Genomic DNA, 26,475 nt, shown 5'->3' on the forward strand with positions numbered 1-26,475 from the left:
AATGTTGTCTTTGAGGAGGATATACAATCTCTTGATAAGGCTGTGTGCAAGAAGCTCCTTCGTTAAGTTTTAACTAATCTTTTAACCTCCCAATTAGAGTTACTCCAATTACGATCACATATATGAGGTTCTGGATAAATGTGAAAAGCTCTGTTCAATATCAAGATAAATCATAAAGGCAATGTTTTAAAAAATGTCCATGGATGACTGTAAAACTCTTATAAATTAATAATTAAATAGATCCCAGAAACATAACAATTGAATTAGAAACCAAGAACTCTCTGTGTTGGAGTCCCATCATTCGGGCTTTGGTACAAATGTATCCTTAAGTAGGTTGCCTTCCCTGAGTGATGTGGACCCTCTCCACGCTACCCAGATCAGGTCTATCCTACCACATCACCCAGGTTTATTTTCTCTGTGGAACTTAAAATTACCTGAAATTACATTGTGAATAAATATGCTTACTTGGTTATTGTAGGTCTCCCAATTAGGATGTAATTTGGTAACTTATTAGTCTTGTTCTATATCATATCTCCCAAACTTCAAAAGATGGTTATGGGATGAATGACTGTTTTCTGGGAAAAGAAGAAAAAAATAATTCACTGTGTTGGAAACAGTATTTACATAGCCTAGGAAGCATGAACTGTGGCATAATTATAGGCAGGTGTCTCAGCTGCATATTAATACTTGCAGTGGGCAATAATTATTGGTTGTATCTGTCCTTATGCAGCCACAGGATGGGCAGGGTGGTGCTCCAAGGTGTCGGCACCTTTCAACATTTATAATAATAGAAATTTGGTTATTCAACATGAAAGATTATTTGCTTGCTATGGTGACGTTTATGCTTTTTTTTTATTTTATTTTTTCAGTGTTCCAAGATTCATTGTTTATTTTTTATACCTTTTTTTTAAGATTTTATTTATTTATTTGACAGACAGAGATCACAGGTAGGCAGAGAGGCAGGCAGAGAGAGGAAGGGAAGCAGACTCCCTGCTGAGCAGACAGCCTGATGCAGGGCTTGATCCCAGGACCCTGGGATCATGACCTGAGCTGAAGGCAGAGGCTTTAACCCACTGAGCCACCCAGGCTCCCCCATTGTTTATTTTTTTAATTTAATTTTATTTTTTCAGTATCCCAAGATTCATTGTTTAGGTGCCACACACAGTGCTCCATGAAATACATGCCCTCCTTAATACCCATCACCAGGTCCACCTAACCCCCCACCCCTCTTCCCTCCAAAACCTTCAGTTTGTTTGTCAGTATCCACAGTCTCTCATTCTTCATCTCCCCCTCCGATTTCCCCTAATTCACTTTTCCTTTCCTTTTCCTAATGTCCTCCATGTTATTCCTTATGCTCCACAAGAAAGTGAAACCATATGGTAATTGACTCTCTCTGCTTGACTTATTTCACTCAGCATAATCTCCTCCAGTCCCGTCCATGTTGATACAAAAGTTGGGTATTCATCCTTTCTGATGGAGACATAATATTCCATTGCATATATGGACCATATCTTCTTTATCCATTCATCTGTTGAAGGGCATTTTGGCTCTTTCCACAGTTTGGCGATTGTGGCCATTGCTGCTATGAACATTGGGATACAGATGGCCCTTCTTTTCACTATATCTGTATCTTTGGGGTAAATACCCAGTAGTGCAATTGTAGGGTCATAGGGTAGCTCTATTTTTAATTTCTTAAGGCATCTCCACACTGTTTTCCAAAGTGGCTGCACCAACTTGCATTCCCACCAACAGTGTAAGAGGGTTCCCCTTTCTCCACATCCTCTACAAAATTTATTGTTTACTGTCTTATTAATTCTGGCCATTCTAACAGGTATAAGGTGGTATCTCAATGTGGTTTTGATTTGAATCTCCCTGATGGCTAATGATGATGAACATTTTTTAATGTGTCTGTTAGCCTTTTGTATGTCTTCTTTGGAGAAGTGTCTGTTCATGTCTTCTGCCCATTTTTTGACGTGATTATCTCTTTTCGAGTGTTGATTTTAGGGAGTTCTTTATAGATCTTGGATATCAGCCCTTTGTCTATAGTGTCATTTGCTTCTCCCATTCCATGGGTTCCCTCTCAGTGAAATTTAAGCTTCAGGACCTTTCACTTAAAAGGTCCTTCCAAAGGGGAGTTGAACCATGAGAGACTATGGACTCTGAAAAACGATCTGAGAATTTTGAAGGGGTGGGGGGTGGGAGGTTGGGGGCACCAGGTGGTGGGTATTGTAGAGGGCACGGATTGCATGGAGCACTGGGTGTGGTGCAAAAATAATGAATACTGTTATGCTGAAAAAAATAAAAATATTGAATATAAAAAAAAAAAAGTCCTTCCAAGGCCCTCTAAAGGGCCCTAGCCAGTGTGTACTGATTTTTTATGATATTTTTAAAGACTGTATGTATGTATGTACTTAATTATTTATTTATTTGAGAAAGAGAGTGAGAGAGCACAAGGAGGAGGAGTGGCAGAGGGAGAAGAAGTCTCCCATCTGAGCAGGGATTCTAATGGATCCCAGAACCATGGGAATATGACCTGAGCCAAAGGCAGACACCTAATGGATTAAGCCACCCAGGGACACCTTGCAATATTTTTCTTAAAGAGGATCCCTCCAAAGTATTTTTTTAAAGATTTTTATTTATTTATTTGACAGAGAGAGATCACAAGTAGATGGAGAGGAAGGCAGAGAGAGAGAGAGAGAGGGAAGCAGGCTTCTTGCTGAGCAGAGAGCCCGATGCGGGACTCGATCCCAGGACCCTGAGATCATGACCTGAGCCGAAGGCAACGGCTTAACCCACTGAGCCACCCAGGCGCCCCCCTCCAAAGTATTTAAGTCTAATGACCCACAAACCTGGATTGGGCCACTGTCCTTGGCCCCATGGAGTGGGTGGAATATCCTCTCCCCCCACTATACTTTTAGGACCTAAGTCTTTCCCTTGTAAATACCCAAGTGGTTTACTGTCCCAGACATGAATACTGTGTTCTTCCAAGTCTGTCAAATATTTACAGGGGGAAAAAACTTACAGTGTGGAGGTCTCTTCCACACCAAGATCTGCAGTTGTCCAAAAGAGATGTCTATTTAGCAAATTGAAGCAATACTTGGTAGCTTTTATAACATTGCTCCTCATCACCAATGAGGATGCTGTGATAACAGATTTTGATGGTTGGTCAAAATGGTTGGTCATGGGATTTATCAGACCTGACCATGGTTGGTCAGGAATTTATCAGAATCAAGAGAAATATAGCAGAGAGTGCTCCAAACACAAGTTTATCTGTGACTTTTGATTTTTCCTTTGCTGGAATTTCAACCAGAAATTTATTTCTGGGAAAATTCCTACAGTATTTATGGACAACTTCATTGCTGTATGGATGGTGGAGTCAGACACACCTGGGTTTGAATCCCAATTTCAAACCTTAGTAGCTGTGTAAACGTCCATAGAAAATGTACCTTGATGTGCCTCAGTTTCCTTTTCTGTTAAACTGTAATAATCTGATGTATCTCACTATGGTGAGGCTTACTTGAAATGAATGTGGTGTGACTGAGGAACAGTCACCACAGGTCCCCGCTTCCCCTCCCCCATGTCATGATTCAGGGTCCAAAGTGCGCCCTTCTTGTTTCCATGACAGAGCTTATTGAGTTGAGTCATCACAAATCCCACATCTTGGATTCCCCACAGGCTGTGTGTTCTTTGGGACCAGAGTCCAATTCAGCTCCCAAGAACACACTCCGAGGAAATAAAATTGAAGTTTATCAATGGAAATCAAGTTGAATAGTTAAACAGAGCCAAATATGCATGTTTAGGGGATATGTAATGGAACAGGAGAGATATGTGGTATGATATTTGCAAAAAATGTTGTCAGGAGGATTTCCAGGGTGTGTGTAATTTCTCCTGGCCTGAAGAATTTTAGAAAAGATTGCTGTGTATTGATGACATTATAAAGCGCCTTCCTTCTACACCTCCTGCCGTGGTTACACATGAGGACTTTTCACATCCATCGGCCTTGGAGGAGGGTTAAATCCTCTCTCAAGACATGTTCCTCTCCTAGACCTGGTGGACCAGCTTCCCAGTTGTGGTGAAGACCCCTACCACAGCTGTTAGCTCCAGAGCCACGCCACCTTCTGGGTCTGCCCTGGCAAAAACAGGCAAAACAGATGGTGGCCACCTTCTGGACCAGCACAAATCTTGCAACTAGACACTGGAATGATGTTATCAAAAATTCCAATATCTCCATGACCATGATTGCCAGAGACAAAAAGCAGAAGCAGCTGAAAAACAGCCTCTGTCTCACCTCTGTGTTCTAGATCTTGCATCTAATTCACAAAATCCAGATCTTCTCCAGAGCTGCAGGATTTGGGGAAATGCAGGAATTAACTTTCTAGGCCCTTTAATTCAGAAAGGGGATACTCAGGGCCTACTCATTCTTTGGACCAAACCTGTTAGTAAGAAGTTCATTTTACTTGATGATCTAGTAGCATATACTTAAAACAGAAAATGCCCATGAAGCCACATTTAACCCAGAGAAAATACCCAGGAAATCATTCTGATGTTTTCTATTTTTATTTATTTCATTTTCAATGCTATGTAGGATCTACTACACTTGATTTCAGGTTCACAAATGTGTCACAAAGTCCAATTTTTAAGATGCTGCACTATTTGCATGTGGTGGGAAGAGCATGGAGGGCTAGATCACCACTCCCACCATGCCCACCACACTCCTTATTATGTCCATTCCAGCAGACTCTAAATTTAGTCTCTCACTGGAGCCTATGGCTTGTACATAATTCTGATGCCTCAGGATCCAGGACCCCATGGAGAAGCATCCTGGGATCAGACCATCCATCCCCCCTCTGAGATGGTGGCTACCACTCTTGACTCCAAAACACAGGAAGCAGGGGAGGTGGACAGCCCACTGAAGGACAAAGAAACAAACACGTGAATGGTGCTTTGGTGGACAGGGTGTCAGCTTCATTTACAGACAGAGGGGCGGCTTTGGAAGCTTGTTCTGTACATACCTCATCAAGAGTATTCAAAAGAACCCTAGCTCTTGTGCCAAACTTACCAATTTTTTTTAGTCCAGTTCTGCTATTTACAATTAGTTTCTTGGGCAAATGTTTTCACTTCTGAGCCAGTAAACTCATCTATAAAATGGGATAATAACCCCTACTTTGTGGTGTGTCTCCTTGGACAATATATAATATCTCTCTTGCTTTTCTTGGCTGCAATATAGGCTTTGCTCTGTGGGTTAGCTGTAAAGATCAAATGAAATAAATTGAGTGAGAACTGCCACACAGAGGTGCTCAGATGTCAGTCCCTTTCTTAGTCATTTCTCCTAATCAAACTCCTTTTCCTTCATCTCTGTTAACTTGGAGTATTAGTTATCTTTTGCCTTATAATGACCTCAACATGTAGTGGCTTAAAATAATCACCATTATTTAAGCTTCCAGTTCTGTGGGTTGGCTGGGAATTCCTTCTGGGCTTTGGTGAATGTCTCCAGTCACTTCATGGGACTGATGGCTCTCAGGTGACCTAGGTCAGCCTCCCTCACACATCCAGCCATGTGGCAGACCAGAGACCAAGGCATCCAATTCTCTACCACGTGGCCTCTCGTCCTTCAGTAGGGAGTGCAAGAACACTCACATGGTGGTCTCAGGGTTCCAAGCATTGCAAGAGGTAATACAAGCCCCAGTGAACAAACACATGGCTCACCTCCACTTCTTCCCATTGGTCAAAACAAGTGGTGCAACCATGCCAAGAATCAATGTGGAAGGGTACTACCTGAGGGTAATTATTATGCACACAATCTACCATGTTTAGTAAGTTTGGACTATCCTTGATTCTCCTGCACAGAAGCTCTGCAGAATACTGGACAAAAACCATATCCCTCATTTTTCTCCCCACCTATAGGGCTTATTGGAAGTGAGAAAATGTAGATCATTGCAGCTTATCTAAAAAGGCACGTGTTGAATGGAAGGTCTAATATTATATTATTTGTATTAGATATAATAGCTAGTATTAGATGTTTACATTATCTAATATAAACCTTTTATTTTTCCTCTGGTCTGTTTTGGGAGACTAAAGCATAGAAAGGAAGGAATTTGGGGGAAGGAAGAGAGACAGAGCCGGCCTCAGCCTTGGTTGAACCCCCACCGTCCATCAGCTACTCTAGTGTCTCGTCCACGTGAGACCCTCAGAGGACTGTGGAGGACTGTATATCTTTCCTATTTCCCAGATAAAGAAACTGACACTCAAGCAAGATCACTCAGCTAGAAAATGAACTCAAACCTCATCTGTCTTACATCATAGCAAAATCTCTTTCTTCTCCCAGGCAGCATGAAGACCCAGGCTGGTAAATATGGGGCCTCATTCCTGTGGTTTCCTAAATGCCCCCAGAGGAAACATTTTTCATTTTAAATGAACATAGCATGTTCACCTCTGACGACAAAGCAGGTTTAATAATATGAATGGGCCCTGAGAGAGTATCAAAGTGTTTTGGTTCCATTGATGTATTTAAGAAATGTCAATTTTCAGGCTTGGGAAAGCATCCCAAAATAGATGTTTTGGACTTTTTAAGTTTTATTTTTAATATTGCCTTATTTCTGTTTTCATTGTTATAAACTTGTAAGTTGTTTTGTCCTGACAAAGTCAAAGGAATCAAAGTCTTAAGTTTTGATCATTCAGTGTGTGTGTGTGTGTGTGTGTGTGTGGCAAATTGATCCCAGACCCATTGACAGAAGGAACATAAAGTTTAGCAAAGCACATGATGAAAAACCTAAGAGACCTCTATTGACCTATATACATGAAATTTCTGCTCTCCTTAAATGTTGAAGAAAGGAATGTTCTAGGCAATTGAATATGCCAGTTAATACACAATTACATGAGGATCAACTGCTCTCAAATGTTTATTCTCAGGGATCCCAGACACTCTTGAGAGGACTGTCATGAAGGCACCAACCTTTGATGGTGTCTCACTAAGGACTGTCTTCTCATTTGTTCTAAACTCACCTGTCTGTTTCCCTCTTGTCCTCCTCTGATCCATCACCATTCCTCAGCCTGAGTATCTCTGAAAGATGCAGTGTGAGTCATTCATGAAGCAAGCCAGCTGGCATTTATCGAGTGCCCACTATGTCCCAGGTACTGCTCCAGGTTCTCGGGATACCACTAAGATCCTTGTTCTCATGGACTTATGGGGAGATGAGAGGAGATAAGCAGTGAGAAAATGAACAAAGGAATAACCATGAAATTATTCATCGTGATGAATCCTGACTCTGGGAACTGACTAGGTGACAAGAACCTGGAATGCTCCTCCAGACTAGGGGTCAGATGAACTGAGACCTGTTGGAAAAGGCAAACCAGCAAGAAATGTGGGGAAGAACAGTCCAGGAAGAAGGAATACCTAATGCAAAGACCTTAAGATGGGAACAAGTTCACAAAGGAGCAGAAAGGTTCATGTGGCTAGAGGATGGTATTTATTGGATTGAGAAATGGGAAATGGCCAAAGCATGTATCTGGGACATGTGAATTTAGATTACTGTTGTTCATCCCAATGGAGCTGTGAAGTGGGTACCCAACTATAGAGCTTAGAGTCCAGCAGAGAGCATAGGGTTGAAATACAGTCTATGGAGTGGGTTAACTTATACACGATGTAGAAAGCCATGTTCTAGAAGAGTTAATCCAGGAAGGTAGTGTAAATAAAGAAAGGAAGAAGCTGCAGTACTGAACTCTGGAGTTCCCCAGCATTTAAAGGGGTAAATAGACGTGAAACAATCAGCAAAGATGTTTAAAAAGTAAAATAATAATAACAATAAAATGAAAACCATGCCAACAACAACAAAAAAAAAAATCAAAAGAGCAGGTGCACAGACGAGAACCAAAAAGTGTCTCAAGAAGGAGTAGTAGACAACTCACTTCCCTGGCTGCCAGAAAGTCAAGAAACATGAGACCCACAAGTGACAGTCTTCCTAGATGTAGAGTGATAGAAACCAGACACAAAAGGGAGTATACTATGTGATTCCATTATACGAAGCTCGAGAACAGGAAAAACTGGTCTATGGCACTGGGAGTTCTGACTCCAGTAGTTCAAAGCATTTCATCTTTCACATCTGTTATCCTGGCATCTCTTTGGAACATGCAAAAACTGGGTGGTGCCCCGTGCTGATGTTAACTGTAATGCTGTTAATATTTTATTGGAGCCCTTTTCACTCTCCCAGCCAAATAGACCACAAGCACAGAGAAAGCAGAAGAGAAGGGCATCTCTTGTTTTGCCTAATGAAGTGCAAAGCAAGAGCTCACCACCCACTCCTTCCTTAGCACCTGCTTCCCACATACCAGTTCATCAGATGTGTGAGTGAGTAGTGGGTGATATTCCACAATAGATTATACAAAGATGTGGAAAAGCTTGTGACAGGAGAGGGAGCCCCAGGTGGTCCACTGCACCCGAGAGAAGAATGAACCCCAAGTCAGGCTCTGTAATGCATAATCCATTATGCTGGTGAATAGAACTCACTTACAAATGGATTGAGACACCAGGATTTGCATCCAGGTGCTGCCATGTACTTGTTCTGTGCCTTTGGCACAGTTCTCTAGTGTCTGCGTGCCTCAGTTTCTCCAACTCTAAAGCAAGGATACTAGAAGTATCATCTTTATGAGCTGCCATGAGGACAAAAGGAGATGATTCATCTACAGAGCCTGACACATGGTAGTAATCAATAAGAGTTGGTGTTGGTGGTGGCAGTAGTGGTGGACAGAATTATACTTTGGGGATATGATTGCTGCTCTTCCTTAGGCATTACTTCTGTTAGACAATGTGTTCCCTACTTCTGGAAGGAGTAGTGACTTGCTGGGGACACAAAGGGCTTTGGGGGTGATGTCATGTTCTGCTTCCAAGTCTGGGCTCTGTTTATGAAAGTGTGTTCAGTTTGTGAAAACTCATACAGCTGTCCATCTAGGATATGAACATGTTCCTCTATGTGAATTAAACTTCAATACAAATAAGAAAAAGATCCTTCATGGGCTCCCCTTAGCTTTCAAGATGAGGTTACTGTTTCTTAGCCTAGCACAGAAGTGCCTTTAAGACCAGGCCCTTATCTTCTCCACATCCAACTCTTTGAAGTGCTATAAATATATCAACTCTGTTACCTCATCATGGCTTCGCTCTTACAGTTTCCTCTACTCGGAACCAAAACTCAGCTCAAGTACCACTTCTTCCGGGAAGACTTCTCTGACTGCATCAAGATGTCCTTAATGGGACTCACACTGCCCCTACACTTCCATCCATCATTGCATTGACGATCCTACTATCTTTATGTACTTGTCTGAAGATCAGTGAGAGCAGCAACCTTTTCTTTTTTCATTAAATTGTGTCATTTTGAGTAAGAAAGGGCTTGAAAAATAAATAATGACTGATTACTTAAATAAATGGATGAATAATATTAAAAGGAACCCCTTTTCGGATTTATGACCATAGGAAGGTAGAAATGGAAAAAGACAGAGCTGGAGTTTCTTTAGTACAGGTTAACATGGGTTTCTCTGAGGATGCGCATGAATATCATGACCAGTCTCTATTTTATCCACCAAACTCAGCTGTAAGAAGTACCCTCTCACTGAGACCAACACTTTTAATTCTAAACACCCAAAACGGGAGTATTGAATGCGAAGGACATAGCTGACTCTGTGACCAGTAGCTTATTACTAGCATGGAATAATTAACATGACAATGGCCATCTGTTAGCACAGCAACAAACAAGAGATGTATAGTAAGCATTTACTGAGTTCCTACTGTATACCATAATATGCATTATCCAGGTGGAATTCAGACTTACATTTTCAGCCACTCTGGAAGGAAAAACTGAAGTGGCTTTCATGGAGTCCCTCTACGTGTTAGGTATTATACAGGTTATCTCATTCATTCAACACTCCCCAAGGTGGGTGTTATCACCCCAATATCAAGAGATGTGGGGGCGCCTGGGTGGCTCAGCTGAAGGCTCTGCCTTTAGCTCAGGTCCTTGATCTCAGGGTCCTGGGATCAAGCCCAGCATCACATTGGGCTCTCTGCTCAGCCTGCTTCCCTTCCTCTCTCTCTGCCTGCTTCTCTGCCTACTTGTGATCTCTCTCTCTGTCAAACAAATAAATAAAATCTTTAAAAAGAGAGAGAGAGAGATGCAGCTGTGTAATCATAGAACTAGTAGAAGAAGGATAAGCAGTACAGAAGTCCCTTCACCTCTAAAACCTAGGTTCTCCCATCCCATAGATTCCAGTTCTTCAGCAGAGCAGTGGGCACTAGTCAGTATGCTGAGTGTTTTGGGAGCTGGGGATCAACGGATGCTAAAGGAAGAGGCAGAGAGCTCTGAGCCTAGTCTTTCTCAGATTAGAGAAAGACACACAGCCCTTTCTTTACCATGCTTTCCCTTGCCAAGCCCCACATGAGGAGTTTTGAAAACCAGAAGCAGCCCTTTGTCAAGCAAATTCCTTTTGGTGCATGCTATGTAAGAGACAGTCAGGGTGCTGCTCTTGAGTGGTTAAGATTTTGAGGGATTTGTACTAAGGAAATTGTCTGCACTCTTCCTTGAGCCCTGGCGGCAGGTAAGCAGTCCCTGCTAGCACTGCATCTTGTTTCCACTACAGTGTACAGAGATTGTGTAACTCCGGTGCTCTGTGTTGTTCAGTAGGTCCACCAGCATTGCTGGGCATCACTGAAATGACCACAGGGAAATAGAGAAGATGGAACACTTTGGGTTCTTAGGCTACTGTATAAGTAGGGTATCTGTCTTTCAATCAGTTGATCAATCTATATCTGTATCTGTCTCTCTATATGTTTATATATATTTATAATTAAATGTATAATTTATATATATATTTATCTTTGCATATATATGTTTATATACATATATACACACTATTTTCCCTCTGTTTTGTGCTGTTTCATCCCTTGGGGAATTTAATTTTTCAGCCCATATACAATCACAGTACCTTCCCTTTGTCTCTCCAATCTAACCCTTCTCTTTGCCTGCTGCCCTGGCCCACATTCAGATCTGCTCTTCTTGCTGGAGACATGGCAACAACTATGTCACGTATTTTCTGTCTGTCCTCTAGCCTTGCAATCCGTTCTCTAGAGTCACATAAATAATGATGTCACCTCCCTTCTCCTCCCCGACTTAAAAAATTGCTGCCTCCCTATTTCCCTATTAGCTGAAGACCGAATTCCTTGCCATAGGATACAAGAACCATTCCAAACTACTTCCAGAGGAATTCTCAAGTCTCATTTCTCACCAGTCCTTCACACAGAGAACCTTAAACCATGGTGAACTCACCCAAAACTTGCCATCTGCTATCCATCCCCTTCATCTTTGCTTGTTACCTGAATGATCTTCTCTAACTGGGGAACCCTTATTTTTTAAGACACAATAATATCCAGCTGGAATGTCTCACCCTCAATGAAGCCCCTCTGCAAAGTAGGCAGAACGAAGTTCACTACGGCTTTTACACCTCAGAAAACAGATTCAGAGAGATGAAGGAGCTGGTCCAAGATCAGACAGTGAGTAAGCGCATGCCAGAAAAAGACTCAAATTCAGATCTTCCAATTATGATTTTTGACCTATATATCAATGTCTCTTTATAGAAAATGGCGCAATACTTTTCTGTGTCGGAGAAAAGTGGCAAACTTTATGTGAAAGAACTTTTCGGCACTCTCTAAAAGGACTGAAATCCTCAAGCCATAAGAAGTGCTTAAAAGAAGCATTTTTCAAGAGGGGATGCTTAGCAGCATATCGGGCACCTAATGTCTTCTGCATACAGCAAATGTGCTCTTTATCCTGCACACTTGACTAAATTCCTTTCAGGAAAACTCAGCATCGTGCCCGAGTGTCATATTGCCTTTGGTTTGTCGTTTTATTACCAGAGCAAAAATGTGCCTTCCTTTTTATTTGATTAACATTATCCTGGGAGTGGAGAGGAGTATTTTGTCACTGCATTGTTTCAAATAGTCAGTGAATGGTGATAATAGTAAAAAGTGAAGCAAGTTTTAGTCCTCTTACTATTGTTTTAAATTCTCCACAGACCAGGACCCCATTATTGCCTGCACCTGACACGGACCACTCCCCACTTCCTCCCCCCAACTCCCAGGGCGTAGCATGGATGCTAAGCATATTGACCAAATGTATCTCACTGGGTCCTGAGGATAACCCCAGAAGGGAGCTACTGTTATCATTTTGCACATGAGAATGATAGGTTTGGAGAAGTTAAGTCACTTGCTAGGGACATATAGCTAAGTTACAGGATCTGAGCCCTGGTCTGTGAAGGCAGAGTCTGTGAAGGTTGGCCTTGTATGTTGGAGTCTCCCAGTATATAGTAGGCATTCAGCAATGCTTAAACAAATCAAAGAATGAAGAAAGAGCTTTGTCTGGCAACTACTAAATGAAGGGACCTGGTAAAATCTTAACTCCTTGAAAAGAGAAAAGGAAGAAAAAGTTCCCTGAAATCTGAATTTTATTACTCCTCCTTTAAGTTCTGTTCCATATTGTGGACTATAGACTGTAGAGTAATGCAAGCTATCATCTGTGAACCAGCCACTGGGATGAATTAAAGCATCCCTGATGACTACCACTATTTAATAGGCACCTACTGTATGCCAGCATCTATTAAAAGGGCTTGAGGGTAAACCACAATCCTGGGAGGCAGACAGTGTTGCTCCCATCTTATAGATGAAGAAACTGAGCCACAAAGGGGTCATATAGGTTATCATGGTCATAAGCCAAGCCAGGTGTTGAGCTCAGTCAGGACTTAACTCAAGCTTGCCTGACTCCAAAACTTTTGGTCTTAGCATTTCTGGGCAGAACTGAAGTTCCTGGTGGTCTTAGACCCCCACCAAGTAGACATGGACATTATCTGGACTGTCAGCCCCCTCACTATTCTGAATAAGCCTGAGGAGCATGTATGGACTATGCTTGTAGGAGCAGTTCAATAACACCTTTTGCAAGGTTGGGGTCATGCTTAACTTTCAGAAACAGTAACAGTTCCGGATGACAGTTCCATAATTCCCTTTCAGATACAAACTCAACTGCCAGTCAAGATTTTGGTAATAAAAATGGAAGAATTTTCATTTCTACAAGTGTTGACTGAAGCTTTTCACTATGCAGAACGATGGCCTTTTTATAATCTGCCTATTCACCCTCCCCATACTTCCTGTGTAACATTTCTACTTTTAAAAGTGAAAACATTTGCACCCATGTACAATTCAAGTTCTGAAACAATGCTTAAAATAGAGCATGCTTTCCAGTGAATTTCATCAACATTTGGGATGTGGTTACAGCATGCTAGACACCATCTAATTCTTTTACCAATACTAACTCCCTTCATCATTCAGCCCTGTCAAAGACGTGTAGTTATGATCAGCTCCAGGTTACAGATGGAGAAACTGATGCTACAGAGAAGCTAAATGATGTGGCCCCCAAGTCACAGAGTTAAGGACGGGCAGAGTTATGGTTCAAAGACAGAGCCTACCTCTGGGGCAGTTCACGTGACTGCCAGCCTGAACGACTGCTTCTGCTTACTGACCTTCTCTGTAGGTTCCTTGCTCTCCACCCCGGTGGTCAAAGCCGGGCCCCTTTTAGGGACAGCTACTTATCTCTTACTTATCGGTTCCTTCCACAAACGTGCACTGGCTACTGTTTTGCGCATCTTTGTTTTCTGCCATGTCCCCATTTGGTTAAGATGTACTCTCTCCCCTCTGTACCCAACACCCCCCCCACTCTGAATAGTCACTTCGGTGATGACCACACTCTTTATTGTGCCCCTGCACCTGACCATGAGCCTTAGGCAAGACTAGATGTTTGACCCAACCAGACTCCTTATGCACACCTGGTGAGTCTTGAACTGAGCAAGAATCTCCTCAAAAGAGAGAGGGCATAAGATATAAGGCATACAAAGATAAAAGGCATAAGAGCTTTCAGTAAAGGAGAAGTGGGAGAGCCTTCTTGCTAACTTGCAGAAGTAGAAATCCAAGTTCAAGGGCAAGTTCCTTTTGTTCCCAAGACTCAGCCTGAGTTTTGCCCTTAGCTTCCCTGAGACACTGCCGTATCCTAGGATAAAGTCAGAGTTTTCTGAAGCTATGTTGAGTTGGGTATCAATCTGCCGCCAGAGAAATCCAAATAAATATGGCTACCCCTTCCTTCCTAAGCCTGTGTTGGGTTCTGGAGGTGGACAGGACGCCGCTTTAGCTCTCAAGGTTTCACAGTCTAGGGAGGGTGACAGCCATCCAAACAAGAATTGTAAAACCCCTACAGTGGAATTTATCAGGATATGTGGTTGCTTGATTCATTGGATGAGCAGGTGAAAATGGGGAACTATTGAAAAATTATACCTGAACATTTTATATGACTTAAACATGAAATAGTAAATGTATTATCTGGTCTTTTAAAATAAGGCCAGGACATTTTTTTAAATATTTTATTTATTTATTTAACAGAGAGCGAAAGAGAGAGAGATCACAAGCAGGCAGAGAGAAAGGCAGAGAGAGAGGGAAAAGCAGGCTCCCCACTGAGCAGAGAGCCCAATGTGGGGCTGGATCCCAGGACCCTGAGATCATGACCTGAGCCGAAGGCAGAGGCTTAACCCACTGAGCCACCCAGGTGCCCCAAGGCCAGGGCATTTATTTTTAGCTTTGATGTATTGTTTCTTATTGAGACCATAGCTAATTGTGCACCAGCCAAGACTTCTAGTTCCTTTAAAATGGAGCAGGAATTTAAAAGTACTTGCAACATTATCAGAGTGACTTTGGAATTTTTATCATTTTTCCCACAAATGTTCATGGCCACCTCATCCACATCTTAATTCAGTGGTGATGTTTTTGTTAGTCAGCATTACCAAGCCTTCCCAAAGCATTCGATTCCATTTTCATACAAACAGCAACACTCATTCCTATTTGTTGAAAAATTTTAATATCTAATTAGAGTGAGCGCACTCACAAATAAACTGACATGATTGCATTTGGGAGCAAGCCCAGAGGCTCCTGGCCAGCATGGGGCTGGTGTGGAATAGAAGCTGTGGGCATTTAGAGAGCCTCTTATGAGCTGGGGACTTTCAGCCCCGTAAGTGTCCAGCTGACAGGTGTGAGGGAGGGCAGTCCCTCTGAGTACCCACTGAGTCAGGTAATTCAGAGCATTGGTAAGTGGAGGTCATACAGGAGAACTGTTCCTGCATTCAATCAGAGGTTGGTGGTGGTTACCATCGGGGCAGAAACCAGTAGGCCAACATGACAAAGGATTAAGGGGTGCTTCACGGAAGTGTTGTCACTTCAGCAGAGCAATTGGAGAAGGCATCCCAGGGGCAGGTCCAGGATGATTGGAGGAACGCATGGCTTATGTGAATAACCACCTGTTTTAGAACGCTCAGGTGGCCAGCCTCTGGACCAGGAATGAGCATATGCCTTCTTCCTGAGACTTGCCACCAAATGTTTAGGCTCTGCAGATCCGAGTTCTCCTCACTTGTTCTGTGCCTGGCTCTGAGTCTTGAAGACAGCCTGGGTAGAAGCCCAGCCTCCCTTCCTTTACCATTCCAGCTCTTGCAAGGCTCCCGGGACCTCATCTGTGGCTTACGGAACAGTCTGCCCCAAGTCACTGGGTTCTCTGTCCACACTACTAGTGAGGGGCTGCCCTGACTTACTGTCATAGTGTTTGTCAAGCTCCCGCCCTTGCAGGACCTCTCTGATACCATGACTATCACTTCTTGAGCCTGTTGTCTCTGAGACAGAGCCTATAAGCCCCCCAGGGAATTCAGGATCACATCTGTTTGTTCAATCCTGTATTCATAGCAGCTAACAGATTGGTCTACAGCAGAATCTCAGTAAACATGTGCGGAGTGAATGAATGAGTGAATTTCAAAAGACACAGTATCCCATAACCTCAGTACTTGCTGGTTTGTCCCCCTGTGGCTGTGGCACCCTCTCTAGCTTTCTACAGGACTGTTCCTCCTGCCCTTCAGATCCCCACTCCAGTCACCACGTAGGGTCCTTCACTGACTATTCAGCTAAAGCAGCCACCAGCTCCCCTTCATCATCTCTTCCAGGGTCTGTTTATTACCTCTAGAACACTGGCTCTCCAGAGGCAAGTACCATGTTGGTTTTTGGTTTCCTACTGATTCTCCACGCCCAGCACTGTACCTGTCACATGGCACCTTCTCCTTAGCATGGTAACTGAATGAATAAATGGCTAAATTATGATCCAAGTTCCAGTGGAGGGGTAAGAGGGAGACCATAGGCATGGTGTGAGTTTTCGCCAACCATTTGCCAAGTGCATGACTTTGGACTGCTGGATTTCACATGCACTCTTTGGATCTCAGGATCCTAATATGTAAAATGGGATGAACATTATAACTTACAGCCTCCTACAATTAATACAAGGTTTTGATCAAACAGTAGGTACAAAGCATTTGGTGTGCTACAGTGTGAGTGGTCTGTAAAAAGAAGACACTGTCTATAACCCCAGAGTAGGTCTCTTACCAGAGCTTACACCTTCACTTTGCCTGCCATAGAGACAGGTCAGTGAGATGTCTCTCCATTTGCAAGAGTCTAGGGGAGTGGTGAGTTCTTCCCAAAGCCATTAAGAATCACTGCTGTTTGTAAGCCCAGAAGTGCTGCCTACATGGGATGCCTGCCTTTTCCTCCCCCAGGACAAGCATCTGCATAAGATAATCTCCTGAATCCCTCACCATCTTTCATCTGCACAGACGCTGCTGGCCACAGAAGGGAATCCAGTCATGAGCTGGGCACCATCGCTGCCATCTCTTTGTTCACTCTTTGTTTAGGAAGCATTTATTGAGCACCTACTATTTTCAGGCACTGAATTCCCCTCAAAGCTGTGATTAGCACCTACTCCCATCCAACAACAATGCACGAGCAGGGCCATGGATACCGGGGAAACTGGCAAATAGCGCTAATGAGGACAAAATGGACATGATGCAGGGTCATTTTCAAGAACCATGTTTCTCAGTCTCACAATGAGGCAGCTTTCAAGAGAGGAGAAGCTTCATCATATGAAGCTCCTGGGGCACTTCACTGATAAAGCCTTTTGCATGGGAGCAGAGTCAAGGAGAGCAGAGAGGAGGGTGGGAGTTCACGCCAGGCCCATCACAGGTTTTATTTCATAGAATGTTCACAGCAACCCTGGGGAGCAGATGATTTTATTGCTATTTGCCAAATTAGGAAACTAAGGCACAGAGATGACCAAGCTCACCTAATGCTGTGATTGCTCGTAATGGAAACAGGGTCCAAACCCCGATTACACCCCCCAAAACCAGGACCTTCCCAACTACCAACCCCCAAAAATCCCATCAGAGAATAAGATGATAAAGGATTTCCTCCTCTCCCTGTACTCTCTCCTTCTTGCACTACACAGGGCTGGCTCATTCTAAGCTTTCTGCTATCAGCGTAAGCATCAGTCCATCCCAAAAGTCCTTTCTATCCTGGTTTGAATCATGTCATGCTCTGACCATGACCTGTACTTGTCTGGCACTTGTCACGTTTTGTGAATGTGTATGGGTACATTTGAGTGGGTATTATTGAATGCTTGTATCCCTGTTAGCATGTAAGCTCCCCATAGTAGGGCCCCCATTCATTTGGATCACCACTATCTACCCAACATCCTACATGGTGCCTGGTACATAACACATGCTTGGTAGATATTGGTTGTGTTCAAGAATGGCATGAAGTTAGCAATTCCTCAAGAAATACAGCCAAGAGGCCCAAGACTTCTGTGTGGTGCATACCTCCCCCATCTCAGATTTGCTGGTCAGCTTTAACAATCCTGTCCCTCTGCATTGCTTTGTTCCAGGAACGGCTTGTGCTGTCTGTGCTCCCCCGCTTTGTCGTCCTGGAAATGATCAATGACATGACCAATGTTGAAGATGAGCACTTGCAGCACCAGTTCCATCGGATCTACATCCACCGTTATGAGAACGTCAGGTAGGGACGGCGGCAGCCTCCCCCCAGCTCCATGTGTGATCTCGGTGTGCGCCTGGATGCTCCCATCTGACTGCCGTGAATTCTGTCTGCCTGAATGTCAAAGCCTTTCTACATTTGGTTGATTAATTCATTAACCAGTGATTATTCATCACAGAATACCTTTCCAAATTAAGGCTCAAGGAGAATGTCAGGGAAATGTAATTATATTGGCTTGCCTTGCCTTTATATTTCAAGTGGAAAAACAAAAGCCTTTTACATTATGATTGGAAAAAAATAATTCCCAGATGTGATCTGGAGACCTCAGGAGTGATCACATAGCTCTTCTCCTTAAATCCCTTATAACTTTCTTTAAGCCAATATAAAAATGATTGCAGCTGATTTTTATTTTTATTTTATTTTATTTTTAAACATATTTTTGTCCAACCATCCATCCATCCATCTACCCATTGACCCAACTACCCACCCCCCATCCACCCAACCTACTCATCCATTCATCTAACAATGCTTGCACCCAACTACCCACCTACCCACCCATCCAACCATCCACCTACCCATCCACCCAAATACCCACCCACCCAGTCATCCACCCATCTACCCATCTACCCACCCACTCATCCAACCATCCACCAACCCATCCACCTAATTATCCATCCACCCATCCTTGCACCTACCCACCCTTCTACCCATCCATCCATCAGTGCCCTCTCTGCCCAGAACTGCCCTGGACAATATAGTACGTACTGAAAAATCAGAGGTTGAGGCTCCTTGATGAGGCGGGCCAGATTTAAAATTCCAATTCTACTTCTTCCTTGTGTGTGACCTTGGGTGATTTACATAGCTCAATCTCCAGACCCTTCCCTGTAAAATGGCATTTTAATAACCACCTTGCTGGGGTTGAGGCAGATGATAGGAGTGAAGATATATATGAAGCACAGAATAGGGGTGAGCATATGGTAGAGCATTGGACATACTGTAGATGGCTTCAGACATGTCTCCTAATTATAAGTAAAACAAGCTAACCCTGATTGATTTAAAAGCCTGTATTGCATGGAGCACTGGGCATGATGCATAAACAATGAATCTTGGAACACTGAAAAAATAAAATTAAATTAAAAAAAAAAAGAAAAAGTCTATAGATAGGCTGAGTAGTGGCTCACAGAATAATTGGGGAAGGATGGAGAGGCGGGCTCAGCATATGGGCCAGAATCACAGCAAAACCCTAGGCCAGTGAGGATCCTGATTTCACTGTTTCTGCAGGATCCACTGCTTGTGCTCCCAACTCTGTCGCCTTCCCCAACACAGTTGTCACCTCTTGGATTCCTCCTGCAGTCCCCCAGGACCTGGATGTGGCTGCCTCTGCCCTACCCCAACCCCCTGCTCCCTCTGCCTCTTTGCACTGTGAGTTAAAGCCTGGGGTAGATGTGGCTGATTGGCTTAGCCCAGTCACTCACCAGAAGTGCAGATTTTTCATGAGAGGATTAATAAACTAAGAACATTTTTTAAAAAGTGCCTGGAAAACAGATATATCTGACATTTCAGCTTGTACAGTAGAATTATATCTCCCACTAAATATTATAGGGTGAAAATTCCCAAACGTAGGGGGAAATATTTTATGTTAAACAGCTCGAAAACTGACCAATGTACCTTCTTGGTTCCTTTCTTCCTGACTTTGGTCAGAGGGAAGAACAACTTTTCCTTCTTACCAGCCTCTCTGGGCATTCAGCTGGCATGCTGGGACACTCATTTGAAAGGAAGTCCAGCAGAAAATATGGCTCTAACCCGGCAGGAGTATCCGTAGAGGTCATTATCAGAGTTTTGTCCAAAAATAGAACTATGCTGGTTAAGATGCCTGGGTTTGTAAAGCAGCCTTTCGTCAAATAGCCACTCCCATAAAAGATACTCCCCAGATCCACAAATTGGTCCCATTGATAATGGGAACTCATTAAGACCAGTTGTAGACAACAGGAAGTATCTATAATTATAATACAGTGTGGGATTCTATTTTTATTTATTTTTTTATTGTGTTAGGTTAATCACCATAAAATACATCATTAGTTTTTGATGCAGTGTTCCAAGATTCATTGTTTATGTACCACACCCAGTGCTCCACGCAATACGTGCCCTCCTTAATACCCACCACCCGGCTCACCCATCCCCCCAACCCCCTCCCCTCCCAAAACCCTCAGTTTGTTTCTCAGAGTCCGCAGTCTCTCACGGTTCATCTCTACCTCTGGTAAAGTAAGCAAGGGGTACAAATAGATCATAAAAAGAATAAGACCTAGAGTGAGGAAGGAGATCAGGGTGAGAGAATACAGGAAACCTTCCTAAAAGAGATGATTCTTATTTGCTTTATTGAAAATTGAGTCAGCTTAGTGAAAAATATAAAAGAAAGGAATCCCAAACCAAAGGATTAGTACAAGTGAAGGCTGAAAGTGAGATCTATCTGTATCTCTATATAACATATAACATTAATTATGTATATATGATTATTATTATCTGATATTAATGATTATCATTATATATACATATATGTATATATGAAAAGAATATTATGAAAGTGCCTATCACCGTAGAGAAAGTGATAGTAGGGGAGGAATAATTACCCTTAATAAAGAAAATAAAGGAAAAAAACAAATGAGACTATACACCCACACCAACATACTTAGGAGCCTTAAGTTCAATAAATGACATGTTTGGCTTTCTTTTTGAATCAACCCATTTTCAGTGCTTCCCTTAGTCAAGAACAACTGAAGTGACTTCTCTCTTCCCCAACTTACCCGTTTATTTTCAACCATTAAACAGAGTTCTTAATCTTGAGACAGACCCTCTTGCAGAAGTGCACACTGCACTAAATTAGAATTCGGTTTGCTGCCCTGCATTTCTCAACGGCCTCACCCCACGGCAAAGAAGCCGTTCCTAGCAGGAGAACCTAGCAGCCTACCTGCTGCCACATTGGGCCTCTCTGGCCATCACAGAGGTGGTGGGCGGGGCGGGGGGGGCGGTAGTGGATGGCAGCGGGATGCCCACAGCTCCCTCTGGTTTTGGGAAGATGACCTCTGGGAGGGGCGGTGGAGCCCCTCCAGCCCACTGCAAGGCTGTTAGTTGCTAAAATAAGACCAGAGATGAGAACCAGACCGGCTGCTCTGCCCTATTCAAGCCCCCAGAGCACACCAACTGCCATGGAGAGAACGTATTTTTAATTATTTCCCATCCTGTGTTTGCCTCTTCAGGGCAACCCACCGAGTTCATTCTTTATTCTCTGTTGCTTCTGTTGTTTGTCGTTTGGTGACCCTTCCCCAAAAACGGTCTGCTGTAAGCATCTGACTCTGGGTTACAATTCCTACGATGTGTATATAGGGGTACATGTATCAGTGCAGGGTATGAGGAGGCATATACGGGGCCTTTCCTGGCCCCGGGGACTGGGAGCCCGTGGGTTAGGCACATTCTCTGAGCCACGTCTCCTGCTAGACTTTGGCTGCATCATTTCGTCTTTTGGGGCCTCATAGTCCTAATCCAAAAACTGCACTGTTTGCAATAAACAGACAATTTGGATTCTCATGTTGATTTCAGCTCTGTGCATCTGAGACTTCCCTAGATTCTCTCTGGAGACCCACTTGGCCACTTGATGATTCACTGGAAGCCTTTCGGGCTTCTGGTCCCTCCCACCCCAGCCCCATTCTATTTATTTCTCTTATTTTTCCCCATATATTTAAGGCACTTACAGTATTCAGGGTAATACTGTCTGCTCTAACAAATCACTTCTCAATTCCATCGATTTAAATTCAATAACATTTTTTCACACAACAGCCCACTTCTGATGCTCCTGGTTGGTTAGTGACTCAGGGACAAAGGTCCCTGAGTTTTCTATCTGTGCCCTTGCCTAAGCCTCGGAGTTTTTGGCATTCAGCTCCTGGAGGAAAAAGTATGGAAAAGGCACACCTGCTTCTTCATCACCTTGGCCCACAGATGACACGTGTCACTTCTGTTCAGATTCCATTGATGAGACCACGATTGCATGGCCCTACCCAGACATGAGAGGAGAACAGAGTCCCCAGCTCAGTGGTCTTTCCTAGTGATGGGAAACATGGATTTGGAGGATGTTAGCGTCCCTCCCAAAGCTCCCTTCCCCTTCCTCTTGCCCAGCCCACACCATGTATGTTGGCACATTTGCTGGTGAACATTGTTTGGATCTACTCAGGAGGCAGATTTGTCTTTACCTCTCTCAGTGATAGAGTAGAGAGTTAAACAGCAGAACCTTCATCAGGGATAAGAAAACCCTAAATTTTAGAGGCTTACTCAGTGTACCTGCTTTCTGGGCTGACTGTTCTTTCCAGCCAACCCTGTCCACATGTGAGGCCACCATATTGGCCATGTAGACCAGAGTTTCACGTACAAGCAAAATAAAACTGAATGGGTCCAGAGGACCTGTTGGCTGGAGAGACCTGTCTGCATGGCAATCTATTAAACACTCCCTGATCCCCAAAAATTTCCCCAAAGAGTAACATACCCTCCACTTATCAAGGACTATGTTATGATTTAGAAGTTACCCACTTGTACATAATGATGCAGAGTTGCTTCAGTGATCTCTTCTTTATTATCAAGAAAATGGAAGCTCAGAGAGGTTAAATAAACTTCCCAAGGGCACACAGTTAGGAAGAAGTATCTACCCAGGACCCATGTTCCTAACGATTCTTTAGAACTATGCTAAAATTTTCTTGAAGTCTCTCTATTTGCAGTGTCTATTGGGTAATAACACTTATTTTTGGCCAAATAAAAAACTTATATAAGCAAATTAGATTTGAAAATTAACATGGTATCTTCAATACATGCTAAAATGAACACACTCTAAGATGATTACCCGGGAAGTTCCAAGTTCATACCTAGAGTCAAGAGATCGGACCTGGAACTCACCACTTGTTCAGACACCATTGCATGAAGTACTGTGTGTTCAGGAGACCACAAGAAATTTGATGATATTGGATCACTGAGCATATCTGAAACTCTTTTGACCTTTGGTCTCTGCAAATCCATTTCTTCTTTAAGTAAGTTGCATGCCTCATAAGGGCTGTGATGGTTCTATCTACTCACCAATGTCATTCCACCACCTTGCACAAGTAGGCATTCCACTAATTAGCCACTGAATGAATCAATGAACTGTTCTTAGAATAGACAGATAGATATTAATAGTTTTGGGTGAATGGATCTATTGAGTGGGTTGGACTAGATGACCTATGGGCCCTTCTACTTCCACCTGCCATGGCAAAGACCATCCTTACTTCAAATGTAGCATACCAGAGTGATAGAGTACAGATTCCAAAGCCAGGATGCCTGGTTCAAATCCTAGCTTTTCGTGTTCATGGGCAAGTTACTCAGGTCTCAGTGTCCTTATCTGTAAAATGGAGATGGTCACAGTAGGTCCTACCTCATGGATTGTTATGAGAAACCAACAGGTTAATCCTTTGGATTAACCTTAGGACAGTGCACAGTAGATACTCTGTAAATACTGTTGCTCCTCTTATTCCCATTTGTGTCAACAGTTAGGATTTCTTTCAGCTGTAGGTAAAAAATGATCTAATCACTGGTCATACTTTCTCCTCTGATACCTCTCTTCTCTCATTTTCTCTCAAATACAATCATTCAATTCTAGTACATTTTTGCGAAATAATAAAAAGAGCTAACACACTTACGGAGAAACTACTGTGCCAGGAACTGTACTAATAAGCACTTGTTATCCACCAACAAGGCAGGTACTAGAATTATCTCTGGCTCACAAATCAAAGGCTTAGAGAAGTTCAGAAGGTTACCCAAAGTCCTGGTATTCATAAGTGGTGAGCTGGGCTCTGAACTCTGAGCTGTCTGGACTCAAATCTTATGCATTTGGTCCTGTGTACTGGGAAGATGTTGTGCTATCGGAACCTTGTACAGGACAGTGACTGTGGACTTACTTGCCCAGAGGAAACTGTATACACTAGAAATCTAAAGGCATCGGGCCCATGCTTACACCCCTTCACTGGCTTTCCATCACTTTCCAGACAAAGTCTGTATTCTTGAATCTTGAATCTTGAATCTTACCAGCCCATTTCCAACATTGCCCTACCCCACATCTCTAACACACACACTTTTTCTCTCCCTTCTTCTTTTCTCCACCCTGTTGCTCAGTGTTACCCTCTGACCAGCTACCCTTGAATTCTTGCAGATCTGTGGTACATTTGCCCCACTTCTACCAGACCCTAACAGATGCCGATTGCTCTGCTCAGACCGCCCATCCTGCTCACTTTCCCATCTGTCTGGTCACATAGGTCCTTCAAAACTCAGCTGAGACTTCGCTGCATCAGGAAATTCTTGATCCTCTGTGACTGGTCATCCCCCAGTGTGTCCTTCTGTCAGAGTACAGTGGTCCCCCTGTTATCCATGGTTTCGGTTTCCCACAGTTCACAGTAGTCCAGAAGCAAATGACCCTCCTCTGACTCAATGTCAGAAGGTAAACAGTAGCCTCACACTAGAAGGCTAGTGTGATTTCCCTCTCACTTCATCTGATTATATGGGCATTTTATCATCTCTCAACGCAAGAACAGTGGGTACAGATGTTTTCAGAGAGAGACCACAGTCACATTACTTTTGTTACAGTATATTGCTACAATTGTTCTATTTAATTGCTATTATTGTTAATCTCTTGCTGTGCCTAACTTAGAAATTAAACTCTATCATTTGCATGTATAGGGGGAAAAAAACAGTCTCTATAGAGTTCAGTACTATCTACAGGTTCAGGAATCCCCTGGGAGTGTTAGAATGGATCCTCCTCCCCTACCCCACCATTCCCTGATAAGGAGGGGGTGCTGTATTCGTCTCCTGTGTTGTTTCTGTCTTTATCCTTGTCTGGCCAACCTCAGTCCCTACACTGTGAGCATCTTGAGGACACACACTGCATCTTTTTTAATCATTTAATCAAACTTCCTAGTGCAATGTGTAGCTAGACACATGGTAGATGTGCAAATATTTGCTAAAATAATGGAGGCATTACATAATTAATTCAAGCAATAGTTGTCATTGTTTTTTTTTTTAAATCAGGGCCAGATGATTCCTAATCAGTCCATAAATGGGTTTCAGGGAGGGTGCAAATTCCTTGAAATGAAGTGTAAAATTATGAATACTTGTGCATTTTTGAGAGAATTCATAGCCTCTATCAGATTCTTAAAAGGGTTTGTAATGGAGATAAATTTAAGAACCACCGAATACTGAGGTTGGTAACCAGTGTAAGTCAACATACATCCTACAGTGTCTTCTGGCTAATTAACCTATCCCATTAAAACTAAGTTACATTGACTGTAAGACTCACCATTATTTTATGCAACACTAAGAAAAATAAAAACAAAAAATTGGCACACTGCTAAGATGGTATCCTAACTTCAAAGATGATACAACATGAAAAGTGCCTCTGCTGTTTTTTATGTTCTTTTTTTATTTTAATTCAAATATAGTTAACACACAGTGTTATATTAGTTTCAGGCATACAATATAGTGATTCAACAGTTCTATACATGACTCAGTGCTCATCACAGTAAATGGACTCTTAATCCCCTTCACCTATTTCACCCATCCCCCACCCACCTCCCTTCTGGTGACCACCAGTTTGTTCTCTATGGTTAAGAGTCTGTTTCTTGGTTTGTCTCTCACTCTTTTTCCCCTTTGCTCATTTTTTGTTTGTTTCTTAAATTCAACATATGAGTGAGATCATATGGTATTGGTCTTTCTCTAACTGACATATTTCACTTAGCATTATACTTTCCAGCTCCAACCATGTCATTGTGAATGGCAAGATTTTACTCTTTTTAAAGGCTGAATAATGTCCTATTGCATATATGCACCACATCTTCTTTATCCAGTCATTCATTGATGGACACTTGATCTACTTCTATAATCTGGCTATTGTAAATTATACTGCAATAAACATAAGGGTCTATATTTTTTCAAATTAATGTTTTCCTGTTCTTTAGATAAATACCCAGTTGTGAAATTACTGGATCATTTAATTTTGGGTGGATTCCATACTGTGTTCCACAGTAGCTGCACCAGTTTGCATTCATACCAACAGGGCACGAGGCTTCCTTTTGCTCCACACAGAGGGGCCTCCACTCTTGCTTGGGTCCCTGAGCTGGTGCAGTGAGGTGGGATGGAGCATTGCCCTACAGTTTAAGTGGACAACCCCAACTCTGCCACGTGCTATGTGGGGACTATTAGACAAGTCTCCTTGCCTCTCCAAGCCCCAGTTTGCTCATCTTCATGGTGAAGTGGCATCCTCACATATTCACTGGGTGGATGAATTAAAGCAGTGTCCATACAGTGCTTTGCTTTCAGAAGGCTTTCAAGCACTACCCCCTTCCCTTATGCCAAACATATGCGGAGCTATGACCTGACCTCACTTAAATCCTTAGTCAATGTGAGAGTTTTAGGCCATGAACTATTCTGCCTGAGGTCTCCCAGCTCTGCTACCTAGTCCCATAATTTTTGAAAAATACCACCTTCTA

At 42.9% G+C, this 26,475-nt stretch overlaps 1 protein-coding gene across 4 annotated transcripts in view; it reads left to right on the top strand.

Moving 5' to 3' along the window:
• The window catches only part of ADCY8 (adenylate cyclase 8), a 227,203-nt gene that overhangs the window by 69,749 nt on the left and 130,979 nt on the right, over positions 1–26,475 (top strand). For all 4 annotated transcript variants that reach the window (XM_047728238.1, XM_047728239.1, XM_047728241.1 and 1 more), the window contains exon 3: positions 17,820–17,950. In XM_047728238.1, coding sequence (XP_047584194.1) covers positions 17,820–17,950 — 131 coding nt within the window. The remainder of the gene's footprint in view (positions 1–17,819; positions 17,951–26,475) is intronic.

Source organism: Lutra lutra, chromosome 4, assembly GCF_902655055.1.
Source record: "Lutra lutra chromosome 4, mLutLut1.2, whole genome shotgun sequence".
NCBI classification, from domain to species: Eukaryota; Metazoa; Chordata; class Mammalia; order Carnivora; family Mustelidae; genus Lutra; species Lutra lutra.